Here is an 18,351-nt window from a genome sequence, read left to right on the forward strand (position 1 = left end):
ACCCTTATTATAATGACTTATTCCAAAAGAGAGGCTTGCACTGAAAGCAGGAAGACTCCAAAATTTACAGTGCGGAAACTGGCCCACTGGGCGATTCCAAATTCCTTAACATCCTTAACATCGAAGCTGTATCTGGCAACGTGACTTGTAGTGTTACTGTGGCACACCTCAGTCGTACAAGAAATAGTAAGATGCAATTGGTAGCTTGTACAAAAAGGCAATCCAAATAACACGTAAACGACACTTGATGCATAACTACCTCTACGCAAAATACCCATGCCAAAATTACACTCATAGTCCTGCTGGAAAGCATGCTGGGTAGCTTGTGTTACTATTTCTCCCAACATTTTGCCGTATTTGTTGCTTAATTGCAAAACATCCTGAGGAGGCCGTCAGGGAAGTAAACAAGGAGTGACGTTAACATACTCTTGATAGCCAATGTTTTATTGTTCATAGCTTATATTGCTGTTGCCTCTGGACTACCCAGCATGCCTTGTGGCACTCAAATAACAGTTTGCATTATGTGTTATGTTTGCCACTTAGCTGTTGTCGTAGTAGTAGTAGTTAGTAGTAATACAACGATGCGTTAACTTGCTGTAGATATGCTGTGTTTTCAATTTGTTGCACTGTGAGTAAGTATGTTGTTCTCCTTGGTGACCACACATATATGGACTGCCCCTCTGCACATTTTTTTAACCCAATGTGGGTGTTCCAAGTGCAGCCTAGGGGCTATTTGTGGCCCATGGTTAGTTGTTATTATTGGCCCGCAGCGCATTGTAAAAATAAAATGGTAAAAATAGAGCAAAAAGGCACAAGTAGAAAGAAAAGTCTGAAATGACAGGGTCGTTCTTTGAGCCTTTTTGGTAAATTATACAAAGCACATAAAAATAAGTGAGCCCTCACATATTTTTGATTTTTGTCAGTCCTTGGTGGAAAAAGTTTGGACACCTCCTGAACCATGACCCACTGTTTCAACTCAGTAGCCCGCCATGAGTCTGACAGCAGGGGGTGGATGTGAAAGACATGGCTGAACGTGTGGAGGAAATTAAAGTGAATTGGTGAGATGATGTGGTGTGAGCGAGAACCACTGTGAGTATCAGCATGAGAGCCCCGCCATGTGCAAAACAACACAATTAAGTGGGAGGCTTAAAGCATAATCAGTGAATGCATAATGCAAATGATGTCCCCCCCGCCTCCAGTGGCCACGCTTAATGTCGCTGGCCATGGCGGAATACAAATGAGGAACTTAAATCTGATGAAAAGACGAAAGAGTGAGAGGAGTGTACAATGAAGAAGTGATGGAGGAGGACTGGGGAAGGAGGATGTTTGGGAAAACAGTGAGAGGGTTCTTTTTAAATACAGGGCACAGATGAATATTTTGGCTTAAACCTATTGCACAATGTAAGGGTAACATTTGACAGTATATAGGTGCAACATAAATACCATAATAAGACTGTTCCAGATTTTGGTAGCATAAATCTATCTAAGTCCTGACTCTGGGCACCTGAGGGAACGCACTCCCCGAGCTTCTCAGAGCCCGAGATGGTTCATGTGACTCTAACATGTCAGAGGTGTACTTTAGCGCAAAACACTGAATCCATCACAGCTCTGTTGCGGCCACCTGAAGCATTCCGCAAGATTGAAATCTGTTGTAGCGTCACACTAGCTATGTGTGGTGCAGTGCGGCCAAATTGAATGAATTTACAAGAATAATAATAGACATGGCTGCACGGTGGACGAGTGGTTAGCACGCAGCCCTCACAGCTAGGAGACCCAAGTTCAATTCCACCCTCGGCCATCTCTGTGTGGAGTTTGCATGTTCCCCCCGTGCATGCGTGGGTTTTCTCCGGGGACTCTGGCTTCCTCCCACATTCCAAAAACATGCTAGGTTAATTTGCGAAATTGTCCATAGGTATGAATGTGAGTGTGAATGGTTGTTTGTCTATATGCGCCCTGTGATTGGCTGGCGACCAGTCCAGGGTGTACCCCGCCTCTCGCCCGAAGACAACTGGGATAGGCTCCAGCACCCCCAGGATACGAATAGAATAGAATATGAATGAATGGATAATAGACATATCGATGAAAAATGTGTCATAACTCCATTTACAGTAGTTACTGGGGAATTAATGAAGAACTAATAAGAACTGATGAGTAGAGTAGTTTCAGAAGAAATGAGGCACATAAGTTTAGCGGAACTAAAGAACACATTACACTGAGGTAAGACAACAGGACTAACACATTACAATATGTGCAAGTTTTTAACAGGCTGTGCAACAATGCGCACATTTTTACATCTTTAGGTCAAAGGTTGACTAAAGGATCATGTTGTCTTCTGCACAATTATTTCCCAGGCTGCATCCTGGTTGTCTATAAATCCGTCTGACACCAATGCGTGGTATGTGTCTGTGTAAAGTGGCCGAAACTGGGTGAAGCTTGGGTCCATCTTCATTACATAATCATTGTCCATACCCCTGGGGCCTCTGTTGTTTTGGAGAAGACAAGCAGCAGCTGCAAGTCTGCTGCTCATTCATCCATTCATTCATCCTCCATGCTAACATTGCTGTTAAAATGCAAAGTGAATTCATGTGTTCCAGGTTTGAACTGTCACCATCATACACAATTTTACAATTCTTCACTGTCATACAAGTATAAAAACAAGTTAACTACTGTTTAGTGCAAGTTAATACAAACAAATGAAAGTAAAATCATTCCCCGCAGTCAGCTGGACACTCTCACATGTATTACCTCATGCTCTTTTCCTTAGTGTCTTAACACGTTAACTTCAATTGTATATGCGTAAAACCAAAGCAAGGCAATGTTTTAAGTAACATTTTAACATTCCTAACTGTCATACATGAATAAAACCAGGTTACCAACTGAACAACAACTAAAATAAAGACTATTGACCCACTTTAGTCACCTGCTATTTACGCTGTAGCATCTGCTTGGTACAATTAATTTGTGTATGCATGTGCTATTTATTATTTGTATTGACCTCCCAGACTCTTTCATATGACACAATAAGTTCCATTTCTGGTTTTATGGTTATCATCATACTTTTCCTCTTTGCCATAACAAGTGCCCTTTTGTGGTTTGCATCACAAAAAACAAAAATGTCAAAGTTTTAAACAGCATTTTAACAATTTTTATGATAGTACAGGGCTCTACATTAAAAACAAAAATGACTTGCCCATGGGGAATCCTTAAGGTGAGAGCTAATTGCCCGAACTTGCCCCATTTAAAATGAAAAGACTGCCATAATGATATCATCATCATTTTTGTGGCATCACATGAGAATCTCAAATAAAGATGAAATGATTATCATTTCTTGTGGTTGTTTTCCTACATACTAGATCATGACGTTGCATGGAAATCTGGATTGTCAAGAGACTTCTAGGCACTTTGCCTTTTATAAGTTGTGCACCACAATGAAACATTATTGAATAGACACATTTGTGTACTAGTAAAGTGTTTTGAATCCAGAAAAAAAGCTCAATGGTCAAACAATAATTTGTGAAGCAAAGGTGAGAAAAATACACAGAGAAATGGAAGCGCTAGATTTTGTAGCTTGTGCAAAATCAGCACTTGGTATTGGATCTAATCGGTGGTGTTTCATTGTGACCACTTCAAATTGTCACAGCAATGTGATTCACTCACCTGTGCCATCATTTGATTTGCTGCCGCTAATAAAATACTTGTTTAGTACACTGTTTCATCACTTTTTGGTGTTTTCCTTCAGAAGTCGTTGAAGAATTAGACGTCAGGCAGCGGACGCCTTGATAGATGTTTTCGTAGTCAAACAATCGCTGATTGGTTGATCGCGAACAAGAACGGGTGTGGGTAAAACGTGGACTGCGGACCGCGGTCTAAATAAACAATTCTGATTGGTCCATTTCAAGATTTGCAAGGATTGGTTTGCAAATTACCACCGGAATTACGCAGTCCGTGTTTTACCAACACCCAACAAGAACCGCTTAAAAAAAACTCTTGGCCAAAGTGCACTTGCCTGACGGGAATATTAATGATTGGATTTACTTGCCCGAATTTTGTGTTAACTTGCCCCGGGCCATCGGTACGTCGTTATTGTCGAGCCCTGTAAATAGGAGTATAAAGATGAAGATAAGCCAAATTCCATCTCTGATTTATGCGGCTATCATTACACATTTGCTCTTTGCCATCATTGTTGCTGAAAACAAAACATTTTGGCATGTTTGATTTAGAAGAGATTTGCTGACTTGCCGATGATGGTTTGATTTGACTTTTGAGGCATACTATTAAAAATATATTTAGGACTTTTGGGGTGTTACACTGTACTCCACCAGTGTCACAGTGCAATAAAGAAGTGTCATTTCTCCACATGCACACCTCAGGAAGAGGTGGTAGTCCCGCTTCATTGTTTACACACACCTACACGCACTGGTCAAAGTCTCCATCATATCCCTTTAAAATTCATCTAAAAACAAAACTGAACCCAGCCAGCCTTAATGCACCTAAATTACATCAATCAGCGCTATATGTTCCCAAACCTAGGCTGGGGAACATTTTGATAAACAGGATGGTACTTTAGATTATTTGCGGTTACCCAGGTAACGAGAACAAAAGCGCATCAATGAAGCACATTATCTTGTCAGGACCGCCGCGGTGGTAAAATGATTGTGAACTGTGGATGGAAGGAGGGCTCGCCTATGTAGCATAAGCACATAATCACAGCACAGTACAAGCCTGCATGATATGGTGCATGTATTCTGGTTCAGTGAAAAAGAATAATGACAAAACACTGATTTCTGACCTGGAATGATTCGTGTTTCACTTTGTAAAATATACAGGATCACCAAGTCTTCTAATATTGCAGGGATGAGAATTCAAAACACACTCAGCAAATGTTGTTGATGTGTTCATGTCAGAATAAAGTTATGAGCGTCAGACTCTTTGGGGACACTATTGTGCTCGTGGATGTCATCATAACAGGTAGGAGTGGCTAGACAAGGTGTATGTGTGTTAATTGCATGAAAAATATTAACGTAATTAATTAAATAAATTAGTTACTGTTGTTAACAGGCTATTTTTTACAGCCTTTTTTTTACACTAAAAGAAATCAATATTTTTAGTGGTGTGTTCCGGATAACCAAAACTCGGTACACAACATCATGCAGCATATGTATGCACTGCACTGAAAATACTAAACCTTTCTGCTTTTAAATTTAACTTAATATCTACACTTCTAATATTCTATAATAGCCTTTACCAGTCTGGGCATTGATAGCAATGCCATATAACATGGATAATATGTCACCATACTACCAAATGCGTAACCCTTCAGGTCCTAAAGTCCTTACTTGGCTATAGTCACTGCAATAAACTCCAAAATTAAACTAGAACTATACACAATTTTCTCATTTTCTCAATAAGAATTCCTGTTGAGAAATGCTTAAAGTCTTAATTCCAGTACTTTAAAACTAGCTACCATAAACTTTGACTCCAGAGCATCTCAGCAGCCAAGAAATGCCGTCCAGAAGACCCAATAAAGATTCAGCAACTGCATCCTGCACCTGATTCAAAACACAAAATAGCAGGCCGATGCAATGATATTCATATATTATTCAATGCATGAAATATGTACTAATGTTTACCATCCAGGGATTAGGCAGCTGGGGAAGTCCAAGTCTTTTTGCCATATCAACGCATGAGGTCCTGTTCCTCTTAACACCACTTTGCATGCCGGCTGTTTCACTTTCCTCTCTGGAGATACACGAGAGCACCAGCAGGGGTTTGGATGTCGAGCTCAGCACGGCCCGGATCTGAGCCACTTCAGATTCTCCTTCACCTATTTTTAACACACATGTGTGATGTAGAAGAGGCGCGAAAAGAGGGGCTACAATTAAAGCTCTATAGTAATAATTTTAATAGCTTTAATAGTCTCACCTCTTCCTGGCTCAGCATTGGTCACATAAATGACCCCATCTACTACCTGGCACACCTGCTGCACCTGAGCGGCCGGCCTGTAGACTGGCTGACCAGACTCATCGTGTCCGACTAAGGTGAAGAGTTTGCTGCTCATATACTGCTTCTGCACTCTGGCTCGCTCCCTCTCGGCTCTGCACAAACACAAAAACTAAAATAAGCATCAAATTGTTACAGCTAAAAGACTATTCTGGGTATGCTTACTTGTTTGAGGAGTAAAGCGTAAGGATGTTGAACTTGTGCTGGTTGTTGAACAGATAATTGATCCCTGATCCGATCCCTAGGATGGCGAAAAGGAGGGTGGAATGACACTTACACAGGCAAACACAGCCACCTACTGGTGGATTCAGCATCCTGCAACATGTACAATACAGTAAATTGTAATCACATACAGTACTGTAGTGTCCAGGGGCGTCACTAGGTTCTGAGGACAGGGGGGCCTTAGCCCCCTGGAGAGGCACAGGATATGAATGTATGTAGTAGACATTCAAAAAAATCCAAAAAACAAATAAACAAGAACTGGGATATAACTTTCCCACTTTTGGACAGATTTAGTAGAGATACTCAATAGTTTTAGGCCACCATTAAATGTGCAAAAACTATGTCTCTTACATAGTTGAGTCTACCTCTCACGCTTCAGGAACCACTTTATTAAATCTAGTAAAGAAATTATATAACTGTCAATATACAGCTTGATACTGCCAATGTTTTTGACAATAATGACTGGATAGTAGATCTATATTGCTATACAAGTTGTACACTGACTACTCTAAAGGATATATAAGTTTTATTTGTGTTGTATTGACCTATGAGATGATAGTCAAACGTGAGGGTGATACTGTAATAGACTAACCCCAGGTTCAGGGGTCAATTATCATAGCCATAGCTAGCAGATACCATCAAATAACTTTTTAAAGTTTGATATCAAGAGAAGACTCCCCCACCATTGATCTGTCTGTTCGCGATACCAGACACAGGTAGGACATGAGGAGTGTGCATGAGCCTTGTGACCAAAGAGACATCCAGTTGCTCCATTCCAGGACCAAACATGGCGTAGCGAGGTTCTGCAGAAGGCACCAGAGACTGCAGTAAGGATGTCAATACTTCGAAAGTTGGACGCGAAGGAAGCCATTTCTGTCTGCATGAGGGGCATCCTTTCAGATATCTGTGGGGACACACGTATCACTGCATTGTCTCCGAAGTTCAGCCAACTTTGAAGTAAAAAAAAAAGAAAAAAAGAGCACCAACTCTGCCATGAAGTCAATATTTGATGCCAAGGCCTCTTCTGCATCATCACAGAGGCGTGGGGCGTCTAGCGTCTCAAGTCTGGGCATGGTTAAGTGATCGATTGAGTGCCAGTTGGGCATGTCTCTGAAGAGAAAATACCTCCACAGCAGTGGATCTCGAACCACGGCCCTCCAGTAGTGGCTGGTTGCTCCCAGGCGACATAGGTCCACAGGAGATAAGAAGGTCATGACGTGGAACTGCACGTCCACCTTTAAGATGGAATGAGTAATTTATGCCTAGATTGACCAGTTTAAGGAAGGTCGACAGTACATGTATAATGATTTTAGCAAATTCCATACCACATACGATTAATTATGAAGAATTTTTTTAAAAATGTCAATTTTGTCACATATGAACACCGTAGCTCTCTCGCAAATAACTCACCGATAAATAGTCCAGAAAGTCCGGCCCTTCCTCTCTGTTGTCCAAAAGATCTGCTTTCACACCGGAAGAAAAATATAAGTCGCGAAAGCGTCTGAGACTTCGAATAACGACTGACTCGCTAAGAAAATTAGTCTTCCCTGCCATGACTTATTAGAGGTGGTGAAATCATGCTGTATGACAACAAACGCGACGTGCCACTTTTTGTCACATTTCCGCATTGCTGACAAGCAACGGTGCATCATGGGTTGTGTAGTGCCACAATATGGCGCCCTGATGAACGAGATCGGCATTTAAAACAAAACTCGTTAAATCAACACGGGCTTTATTGTCACCAAGGACATAAAAAACAGAAAATTCCATCCAAACACTTTCTCTATTAAAAGCTAGACAAATAAAAGTTAATTACATTTTGGGAAATTGCAATAAATGAATAAGAGTGGTGGATCATGAATAACTGCACAAATGCGTTCAAACTTTCTGAAAAACTTGCCTTTGCCTTGTGTGTATTTCATACACATTTAAAACGTGTGTAAATATTGTATGAACAGATGTCAAATAATAAAACCATACCAAAATGGAAACTTAATAAATAAAAATGTTACTGTGCAATATTTCACTTTAGGCTGTTATTGATAAACTTAAAAAAAGAGCGTATTTTATTAAGAATATTTTTTCTTTTATATTAATGTTATAATTATAACACATTCTTAGAGCAAAACAAGTGCCCTAGTCAACAGTCTGGAATCGTGAGAACTGCTTTTTCAGCAGAATGGGTAAAAAAAACAAAAAACTTCACTGTCAGTTTTACATCACTTGCCGACTTTTCTGCCCCATAGCAGAGTGAGGTGGTTTTGACACCCTAGCTGAAATACAATTTCTCCTCTCACATCCTCTTATTAGCCTTTCATTACACTGTACCTCACCTTTTTTTTTTTAATGGGGGGGATTGGAAAAACACTCAATACTGATCTTAGATGTGTGTCTGAGGAAGGCCCAGACACGACGGACGCAGCGGGCTTCACTGTAACACACTGAGTATTTCCTTGGCATTCTCTGTGTTCCAGCCCTGTCCCTGCAGAGGACCCTCACAGGCAAGCACATACTTGTTGAGTATCTGTGTGCCAATGTCCCTAAACTGAAGGCGATCTTCTTTACAATCCACCATGTCGCTGCTGTAGTCTTCGTACTTGACAGCCCAGAAGCACATTTCCCCGATGTACATCATTGTCAACAGGTGCGTGTCTGAGAAAATACCTTGGAAACGAGTGAAGGGATATATTATAGTCAAATCAATACAAACGTGTATATTGCCAATATTTGCACCAAAAAAAACTAAACAAAAAAAAACATACCTTCAGCTAGGAAGCCTGCAGTAGCAGTATCGTGGAGCACCACCCCGTCATTGAGCTTCACGGAGTTCCTCACCTGCAGCATCCGCATTAGGTAGCGCACTCCTTCCTGAATACACTGAATGAACAGACCAGAGTCACATGATGCATACAGACAAGCATGCCAAGTACAACATTCCTTCAAATAGTGGTTTCAGCTCTAATAGATCCTTCACCTAATCTATTATAATTGATATCACCATGTGTCACTTAGGACATATTTACCATAACACACACAGACCTGCAAACCTTAAAGCCATTTTATGAATACTCCACCCCCATACGGTTTCTGGGTTCCATGTAAGCAAGCGCTAATCTAAGCGCTAATTTTAAAGATAAACACACACATTATTGTACATCTAATATCTCACTATTGATTCAGAGATGTAATATTCTATAATGCGCCAGCAAGTCTGCCGTGGTAGATGTTTTTGTCTTCTGTACCGAGTCAAATATAAGACATTATTTATTTCCTACAAAAACAATATGAAAGAGACGGGGGTCTTATATTTGGGGTCTGGAGGCTATTGTCATAATCACCACCCTCCCCCTGAACAAGCAGTTTTACATTCAGGGTTGCCTTACATTGGGGTCTATATTTTAATCTGATTATGTAGCATTACTTTTTGAAGGAAAATGAATTACTTGGGTAAAAATATAAATTGAATCACATTTTATCCCCCAGTACTCTCTACCACTGAATAACTAAACACTTTGGACCTGTACATACTTTATAAGGAAACTTGCCACAAAATGCAAATTTGTTACCTTCAGGAATGTCTCTTTGTTCTTCTTGATCCATTGCTTCCTCTGGTGAAGGGTGTGGCAGTACATGTAAAGCAGTGCCCCACGTCTCCAATAAAGGCATTCTAACAGCTCCAGGCCCAACACAGCTTGCACCTTATAGACCAAACACGTAACCGTCACAGACTGACAAGCACAGTATGCTGGTGCTGCACAGAATTAACTCTCATTCTATGCATGTCAGTATTGCACAAACACAGTGACTTTCATTCGGTTTCACATCTTCTTTATATGCAAGATAAGCCCACGCATTACACCAAGAACATACAGGAACCACACCTCTTGAGATGGTGCAAGTCGCCCCACCAACACCTCCGGCTCAGTCAGATCTTGCAGGAGCTGCTGGATTTTAAACGGAGAACATTCCTCTGGAAACTCTTGATCCACCAGTTTGTTCTCTTCATAAAATGTAATATCTAGGATCACCTAGAACACAAACACAATTGTTATTTATTTTTAGTCCTACTAATTGCTGTTCCACTACACATGTAGTAATTTTACGATGCTACGTACCTGTGTGTAATCCTGAAGTAGCTTGGAGAGGCTACTACTCTCTCCTCCTTGTCTGTAGTAGCTTTTCAACTTGTCTAGTATGGCAGATGCATTTTGTAAATAGTCGTCATCTACGGAAAAGAGATAAGTTAGACTATTGCTTGACTGTGGGTCACCGACAGCTGTGAAAAAACAAATGTGCAAAAAATGAATAAAAACACATTGCGGTCATGTAAATATCCCTTACTTTTGACGGGAAGCACATAAATGACTTGACCAGAAACGTTAATGGTCACATTTACGCTAACGTCACCGAAGTGTTGCTAGCCAAAACGGCGTGAATGTTTACATTTATAAACTATCGTGAGGGGTGAATATGAATATATCTTTCTGCTATATTTACAACTTACACCACGGTATAAAACAATTCTGCGCGATCTGTTGGTTAGAATTCTGAAATGTCAAACCATTAAATTGGAAATGATTTGTGGTTGCACGGCTGCACTTGATAACGCTAACAACAGCTAGCGTGCTAGCTAGCTAAAAACGATATATGGCTGTCAGATACTCCCACGACGGCGATGGCGACCAACAGGAGGATTATTTCCCAAAAGTGTTCGGTGTTACCTTGTTTTTCAGCTTTGAGAGCAGAACACTTGGCATCTAACTCGAATATCCGTCTCTCCAACTCAAGGCCTTGTCGCCTGTAGTCGTCGGCCATGACTAAAACTAGTAGTCACGTGATGCTGAGTCACGTGCCCAAGCAATGCCAATGCGGCAATGCGACACTATTTTTTTATTTGGATATTTTTTATTATTTTGAAAAGCGGGTTAAATAATATCGTACAAACACTATAGTAACTGAGTATAAATCCCTCGTCAAAAACATTTGTAAGGTCGGAATACGACCATTAAAAATGTAGCTCGCAACGACGTCATGCCTGTGACGTCACTCTATGTCTATTCTTTGTTTACACAGACGTGAATATGCGTGCGGGTGTGTATTTTTTCAGAAAGGAGCCAAATATATCTTTGGTACACGTCGCATTAAAAACTACAATTTAGTGTCATATTTGCCATGGACTCACATTTAAATTTTGTAAGATTAGAATTCAAGTTATCCCTTATTATATTTGATATAATATAGTCATACATATAATGTAGTCATACATTTAGACACTATGTTTATGCTGGTCAAAGATCCTATCGATAGTACACGACAGGAGCGCTCAGCTGTTTTTAAGGGCCTACTGCCAAAACACTATATAGTGAAAGATCTTTTGATAGGACCACTCAGTGTCCAAACTTTCCACCGAGGTCCACCTTGGTGTTCTGAACTGCTGCCTCAATAAGCATTTAATGTTAATAAGCATATTGTTTAATGTTTCTATTTGTTATATATATGTATATACAAAATATATATGTATGCTAATATATATTATACATTCACAATTAGATAAATATAGAATATGTGTGTGTGTGACAAATGACATTTTTGTGACAAATGTAGTGCAATGCCATAGACAGTACTGACGCCGCATATAGTGGGTTTCTCCCCTGCAGCGAAGCGTCAGCAGCGCCGCCATATTGGATGTGGCAAGGCTGCGGTGTCAATGAATACATTTCAATAGACGTATATTCATAAAGCGCGTTTCTACACAGAAATATACGTGAATTCCTCTCCTTTATACATTCCCACACGTACTCATATACAGTGAAGCGCCACAAACAACCACAATCACATCGTGCAGAAACAAAAACAAGCAAGTTTTTTTTGGAGCCCAGCTGTTTCTCAAGTATATTAGTGCGCGTGTGAATGTATAAATAAGAGGAATTAACGTACATTTCTTTGTAGAAAGGCGCTTTATGAAAGTAAGTATATTGAATTGTGTTCATTTACAGCGTAGCCTCGTCACATCCAATATGGCGGCGACGTTGTCGTACGGCTCAGCGCTCGATGAGGCGTCTATCAATGTCTATATGGCACACTGAGAGCGGGTGCATTCAAGGCCTGGCAGAAAATGGGAAAATATACCATCGATTTAAACGTCGTTTGAATACGCGTATATATGATTTGGCAACGTTAAAGCAACACTGGTAAACATTACAAGCGTAAGTATATGTATGTAATACCAGCTACAAACAGCAAATGTATGAACTCCAGCTTTTAGAAATGGACACCAGTGCATTCCGGTAACACAAATGCAGCAAAGCCCGAGCTCTTGATGTGCCAGCCAATGTGACAACAGCTAAAGCTAAGGCTATTAGCCGCATGCTAACAGCTCAGTCTACAAGTCGGCGAGTGCCTCTTGTTTTTACATCTTTCCTCTCCCCTACCGTCCGGCGTGTGTGCGTCTAAACATGACGACCTTCAGAGCCTTGTGTCGAGCGGACACTTTAAAACACCTCTCCAGTCCATGCAGAACTGCTTTCAACTTCGACAAGCCTCAATTGAGCAAGGTTGGTATGTGCATGTATTCCATTTGAAGATGGTTAGAATAGCTCCTGCACAGTCTTTCTATTAATCGCTACTATTTTGCATGCAATTACATCATAAGTTATCACTGTAAATACTGACCAACTTTAGTTTGTCAAACTATGCATGGTTATACAGTTACATTTAGCTAATGACAAGGATGATTAACAATAGTGCACAATAGCTTGTGGGAGTCAAGTTATGCTGTTGGAGGTCACACGTTCTTGCATAATTCACCTCCACTGCCTCTTACAAATTAACTCTCAAGAATGTTTTCCGTCATGTTTGCCTGTGCCACGTTTGCATCCTATTTATATCAACTAGTCCCATTAAAGGCCTATCATACATAGAAGCAATTCAGGGGACACTGACTGCGAACTTTATAAAAGGAAGGAGGAAATCAGTGATGGAAGCATAGGCAGGGCAGCATGTAAATAGGTCTTATTCAGTCTTGTATCTTAATAAAGTAGCGGAAATCTTAGAAGCATCCCGCCCTATGATTTGCAGGATTTGTTCACCTTATCTCCCTCTTTCTCCATTGTATAAACTAAATCAGCTCTCTACACTGTGCACACATATTAGTGCCCTAATCCATTTAAACCTGTCGTATTTTGCAGTGTAAACATCACTATTGTTATGCTGTTTTACAGCATGTTCTTTCTAAAACTTGCCCCTTTGTTCTACCATTCACAGACGTGTACCTGCTACTTTTCGACCTCCAGCCAGAGAAGTTCGCAGTTCTATTTCGATCCAACAGAGGCCGTCAAAGACATACCGGACGGTGCGACTGTGTTGGTCGGAGGTAAATCCCACTTGAAAAAGAAACCCAGTTCAAGTGAATGGTGTAGAATTTATCTGAAATCACGTGGATTAAGTGTAAATTTCAACATTTGAGGGCTATTGGCCAGGTTGTGCTGTATATGGGGGGGTTGCACCGGCACCTGCACCATTCTGAGGCCCCAAAAATAGGTAATTATTTCCAAATATAATTCTTTCATCATTTGAACGCAGAAACTGGAGTCTAGTATGTCTCAGAGTCCTGCATACATACAGGTATTGACGGCAAGTTTGCTTTTCTAAATGGTAAACATATGCTGTTATGTAACATTTAACATTTGTTGACTTTGTTCATTGCGCCACCTCTTATTGCAAAGCGAGCATGAACTGTGTCCTACACAAATTCTCCAGTACATATTTATAGTCAGGTCATCTGAGACAACTACAAACATTTTCCATTGTCCTGTCCTGCATTGAACGAACACCATGCAGGGAGAAATCAGCATGACATAAGATCTTGCAAAATATTTTCCATTAGGAAAAAAAATCCATTAGGAAAAGATAGTAGATGGATTGGATTGATAATCTTATTTCTGTTTATGCCTGTTGCTGTATTATATGTACAAAGAGAAAAAAAGTTGTAATTTAATGATCTCTATGTGTTTCTTGGTAGCCATAATCCTTTGTAATTTGACCTTGGAAAAATGGTATGCAAACCCTGAATGTTTCTGTTTGTGTTCTAACACAGGCTTTGGATTATGTGGCATTCCAGAGAATCTCATCAATAGTTTACTGAAGACAGGCGTGAAGGGTCTCACTGCAGTCAGCAACAATGCCGGGTATACTGATATACATTATTTTGCAGTTTTCCACTTTAAAGTACACTCTTATTGTGTCTATACTTGCATCTGCACAAGGTGTTTACACTTTTCACTAAGATATTTTCCTTTAAAGCCCTCATGATTGTCTGGGACACATTATAAGGTCATGAAAGGGGCAAGCCAGTGACAAAGACTCTCCTTAGTTGTGAAGATTGGACTGTCATGAAAGGTTCTTGTATGGTTTGGGATAATGTAATCAAAATTAATGATGCAATCACTGTGATGCCCATTACATTGTAGTTTTCTTCTCTACGCAGACAAAACAAGAGTCATTTCACCTTACCTTAAACAGGGCAAGGCCTCTACTCTGGGCTTTGGTGTTGTTTGGTGTGCAATGGACTCAACTCGACTACCATCAAAGACTTTCAACTCGACTTGAATTTTATCAATGATACTTAAGATGTTGAATTAAATCAAAGTATCGAAAAAGATAATTATTATGCCATTTCCAGCAAGACACCAAATATTCCCACAGAATCTGCCTCATTGAATGCAATGAGGAATGCAATGTTAAATCAGGGAGTGGCTTACATTTCTGTGAGACTTCTGGAGAGTGGAAGTGATTAACACAGGGATGTGTTAACATGCTACTGAGGGTAATTGCGAGAATGCTGATTGTAAAGGCATACCACTACGTTCTTAACAATGACAGACTGGAGTAGGCCCCTTCATATGTGGTGCTAACAGAAGTGTACTGAAGTGTATGCTAGTGGCACATCAAGCAGAAGGGGGAGAAGGGAGGACAATTGAACAGAACACAAACTATAGTCATTCATTCATTTTCTACTTTCTTTATCCTCATGAGCGTCGCAGGCGTGCTGGAGCCTATCCCAGCTGTTTTCGGGCGAGAGGCGGGGTACACCCTGGACTGGTCGCCAGCCAATCACAGGGCACATATAGACAAACAACCATTCACACTCACATTCATACCTATGGACAATTTGGAGTCGCCAATTTACCTAGCATGTTTTTGGAATGTGGGAGGAAACCGGAGTACCCGGAGAAAACCCACACACCTAGCTGTGTGGCCTGCGCGCTAACCACTCGGCACCGTGCAGCCCGACTATCGTCATGGTGTCAGCCGAGCAGAGCTCCACATAATTTTTGCATTTTGCTATGAGTTACTTCTTGAATTCAAGAATGTTTTTCACCTTCTTTATCAAAGTGCTGGCACTTTTTATTTTGCAGCCGTGAACAGTCAAAAAAAAAAAAAAAAAGTCGATCGGTGATGACGTCCTAGACGGGTAACAGAGCTGGGAGACAATGACGACAAGACGTACGCCATATTGTACTTGAACCAAGGCATAATTTTTGGATACATTTCTGACGTAGTCCACTATATTAGACTTTTTAAAGGACTTTGTTTATGTACATGTATAACCCTTCTGGAAGTCAAGTATGTACTTTTTCTTTTCTCAGAGTGGATAATTTTGGCCTGGGCCTGCTCCTTCAGACCAAGCAGATCAAGAGAATGATCTCGTCCTATGTGGGGGAAAATGCAGAGTTTGAGCGACAGTATCTATCTGGAGAGTTGGAGGTGGAACTGACCCCACAGGTAGGTTGAAAAACATAATTTTTATTTATTTTTTTAAAGGATAATTTGACACTTGGGTACACTACTTGCGTCATGACACCTGATTAAATGATAAAACAGTACCAGGGCTGCATGGCAGACGAGTCGTTAGCGTGCAGGCCTCACAGCTAGGAGACCCGAGTTCAATTCCACCCTCGGCCATCTCTGTGTGGAGTTTGCATGTTCTCCCCGTGTATGCGTGGGTTTTCTCCGGGTACTCCGGTTTCCTCCCACATTCCAAAAACAATGCTAGGTTAATTGGCGACTCCAAATTGTCCATAGGTATGAATGTGATTGGTTGGCGACCAGTCCAGGGTGTACCCCGCCTCTCGCCTGAAGACAGCTGGGATAGGCTCCAGCACCCCCGTGACCCTGGTGAGGATAAGCGGTAGAAAATGAATGAATGTTAGCACCATTATTTAAGCCATGAAGACCTTTTATGAAAGCATCAGAATCAAATATTGTTGGAAAATCTAAATATATTTTCTATAGTATAGTCATTTATAAGATTTAATACAGTTGCTGAAATGTAAGGTGTGTACTGTAATCACTTCTGCAAGATACTGTAATGTGAGCTAAGTCTCATATTTTCCTGTTTCTTTCTTAATATGCTGCACTTTCTGCACAGGGCACCCTAGCAGAGAGAATTCGAGCTGGCGGTGCAGGGATTCCCGCCTTCTTCACCGCTACTGGTTATGGCACGCTGATCCAGCAGGGAGGCTCTCCTATCAAGTACAACAAGGATGGCAGCATCGCCATTGCCAGTGAAAAACGAGAGGTAAAATTGTCAAAATAGATTTGTTAGGCTACGATTGGGTATTTGTTTGGTCAGAAGTTGTTGCAAAACTATTCATAAATTATATTTTTATTACATTTAAATTTTTTGTATAAAGTGTGTGGTCTTGTTACCAATTATTGACCTGTAATCATCTAATTATGAAGAAATTATTCATGTAATAAAAAATTCCACTTTTTTGGAGTTACACATTTTTGGAATGTTGAAAAAAAAACATTACCTGTGGCACAACGTTAAAAATAATATGTATTTTTTTAGGGATGTCCAATTATATCGGCCGCCGCATGAGGCTTTCATTTTAATGCAAACCTACCAACAAGTACACATTTATAGTACTCAACATTGATTTGACTCCTGAATACGCATGTATACTCTCAATTTTGTTGCATTTTCCTTGTTTCAATTTCAGACAGCACAGATAAATGAATAAATATCAGTTTCTCTAGTAGTTGAAATATCGGGAAAAAAGATTCTGTCAGACATGAATAATAATAACAAATAGAAATAAAAATAGATTAACATAGATATAACAAATATAACAAAAAAAAATAGATAACAAAATGAATAACAAAAATAGCTTTAGATACATTTTACTCAAGAAAAATATATGTGTGTTATACACATTGATATCGGAATCGGAAATTGAGAGTTGGACAATATCAGACATCCCAAATTTTTTTTTTTTCCTAATGAAAGGCTGACTCTTTCCAATCCTGTTGGTCCCTAGTCTGTTCATCCTCAACTGCTGTGTTTCCATCCAGGTACAGGAGTTCAATGGCAGACACTACCTCATGGAGAAGGCCATCACTGGAGACTTTGCTCTGATCAAGGCATGGAAAGCCGACAGGGCTGGAAACGTTGTTTTCAGGTAAGGGACTGACACAGAATTATGTGTGTTTAACATCCACAGAATTTCAGTGTAGTTTGAACAGCGTCAGCACTGGTGGTGCCGCTATTTATCCTGTCAAGAGCCAGCAAAGCTTTCCTTGGGGCATGTTTGTATGCCTCGGTTGTGTTTGTGCAACACTGAGCACACACTGCATGTGACGTGTGGCCAGAATACACCAGCAAAAAATAATCTGGATGGAAATGTACCTTGTTGTACCTTGTAAGCTCCCAAGAGCCATTTACTTATTGATTTTCTTTTCAGTCTGTGTTCCCTGAGTGCACTTATTTTTGTAATGTCTTTGCAAACTGGATTTCTTTAGACTTTGACTAGAGCAGTCTCTGTGGCTGAATTAAATCAGTTCAATTTAGGCCTGCAGTAACTGTGATCTTTAATCAAAGTTGACATGCTGAACCAGTTAGACCGCAATGATAAGGTTGGAGATGATGTAGACTTTCAATTAAGCAATAGTCTTTTCATGAAATTTTCAGAGTTTCAGAGGTTTGAGAATTAAACCTGTGCACAAGTCGATTGCTTTGTGTAGTCTCCTCAGCGAGGTCATGCTAGTCCAACTGGTGGCAAATGACTATAAGCGGTAATGTTGCAAGTAGCTGTAGTACCACCTTTAACCACAAGAGTGCAGTGT

The 18,351-nt window shown here is 40.4% G+C and overlaps 3 protein-coding genes across 5 annotated transcripts in view; 1 reads left to right on the forward strand and 2 right to left on the reverse strand.

Annotated features, from left to right (window-relative positions):
- Positions 1–4,395: 4,395 nt before the first annotated feature.
- Positions 4,396–7,849, reverse strand: fbxo4 (F-box protein 4). 2 transcript variants are annotated; one of them, XM_058070739.1, is made up of 8 exons: positions 7,633–7,849; positions 7,348–7,457; positions 7,210–7,287; positions 6,906–7,126; positions 6,166–6,241; positions 5,923–6,095; positions 5,631–5,824; positions 4,396–5,549 (listed from the first exon to the last, which is right to left on the reverse strand). In XM_058070739.1, exons 1-8 carry the CDS (start codon positions 7,774–7,776, stop codon positions 5,457–5,459), a joined length of 1,089 nt encoding a protein of 362 aa, XP_057926722.1. In that variant the 5' UTR covers positions 7,777–7,849; the 3' UTR covers positions 4,396–5,456. The 2 variants fall into 2 exon arrangements, with proteins under 2 accessions (XP_057926722.1, XP_057926721.1); XM_058070738.1 differs by having other exon boundaries at positions 4,408–5,549; positions 7,210–7,457.
- An 88-nt stretch (positions 7,850–7,937) lies between these two features.
- rimoc1 (rab7a interacting mon1-ccz1 complex subunit 1) lies at positions 7,938–11,094 on the reverse strand. The gene is made up of 6 exons (XM_058071127.1): positions 10,944–11,094; positions 10,338–10,447; positions 10,104–10,250; positions 9,789–9,920; positions 8,985–9,099; positions 7,938–8,886 (listed from the first exon to the last, which is right to left on the reverse strand). Exons 1-6 carry the CDS (start codon positions 11,035–11,037, stop codon positions 8,651–8,653), a joined length of 834 nt encoding a protein of 277 aa, XP_057927110.1. The 5' UTR covers positions 11,038–11,094; the 3' UTR covers positions 7,938–8,650.
- A 1,202-nt stretch (positions 11,095–12,296) lies between these two features.
- The window catches only part of oxct1a (3-oxoacid CoA transferase 1a), a 40,746-nt gene continuing 34,691 nt past the window's right edge, over positions 12,297–18,351 (forward strand). Inside the window, exons 1-6 of one of the 2 annotated variants that reach the window (XM_058071125.1) lie at positions 12,297–12,776; positions 13,486–13,594; positions 14,318–14,408; positions 15,870–16,005; positions 16,652–16,801; positions 17,581–17,687. In XM_058071125.1, the coding sequence (XP_057927108.1) occupies positions 12,678–12,776; positions 13,486–13,594; positions 14,318–14,408; positions 15,870–16,005; positions 16,652–16,801; positions 17,581–17,687 (692 nt within the window). In that variant the 5' untranslated portion in view covers positions 12,297–12,677. The other variant, XM_058071126.1, reaches the window with a different exon arrangement.

This window comes from Doryrhamphus excisus, chromosome 4 (genome assembly GCF_030265055.1).
Source record: "Doryrhamphus excisus isolate RoL2022-K1 chromosome 4, RoL_Dexc_1.0, whole genome shotgun sequence".
Taxonomy (NCBI): domain Eukaryota; kingdom Metazoa; phylum Chordata; class Actinopteri; order Syngnathiformes; family Syngnathidae; genus Doryrhamphus; species Doryrhamphus excisus.

Bases quoted from the DNA above. Each gene is read 5' to 3' on its own strand.
- fbxo4 (XM_058070738.1), bottom strand. From the start codon at position 7,776: ATGGCAGGGAAGACTAATTTTCTTAGCGAGTCAGTCGTTATTCGAAGT. The intron at 7,127-7,209 runs GTTGGTGCTCTT...GTGTCCCCACAG, and splicing joins AATATTGACTTCATGGCAGA to ATATCTGAAAGGATGCCCCT. The intron at 6,096-6,165 runs GTAAGCATACCC...GTGTTTGTGCAG, and splicing joins ACGCTTTACTCCTCAAACAA to AGCCGAGAGGGAGCGAGCCA.
- rimoc1 (XM_058071127.1), bottom strand. From the start codon at position 11,037: ATGGCCGACGACTACAGGCGACAAGGCCTTGAGTTGGAGAGACGGATA. The intron at 10,251-10,337 runs GTACGTAGCATC...TTTGTGTTCTAG, and splicing joins TACTTCAGGATTACACACAG to GTGATCCTAGATATTACATT. The intron at 9,921-10,103 runs GTGTGGTTCCTG...TTGGTCTATAAG, and splicing joins GACTTGCACCATCTCAAGAG to GTGCAAGCTGTGTTGGGCCT.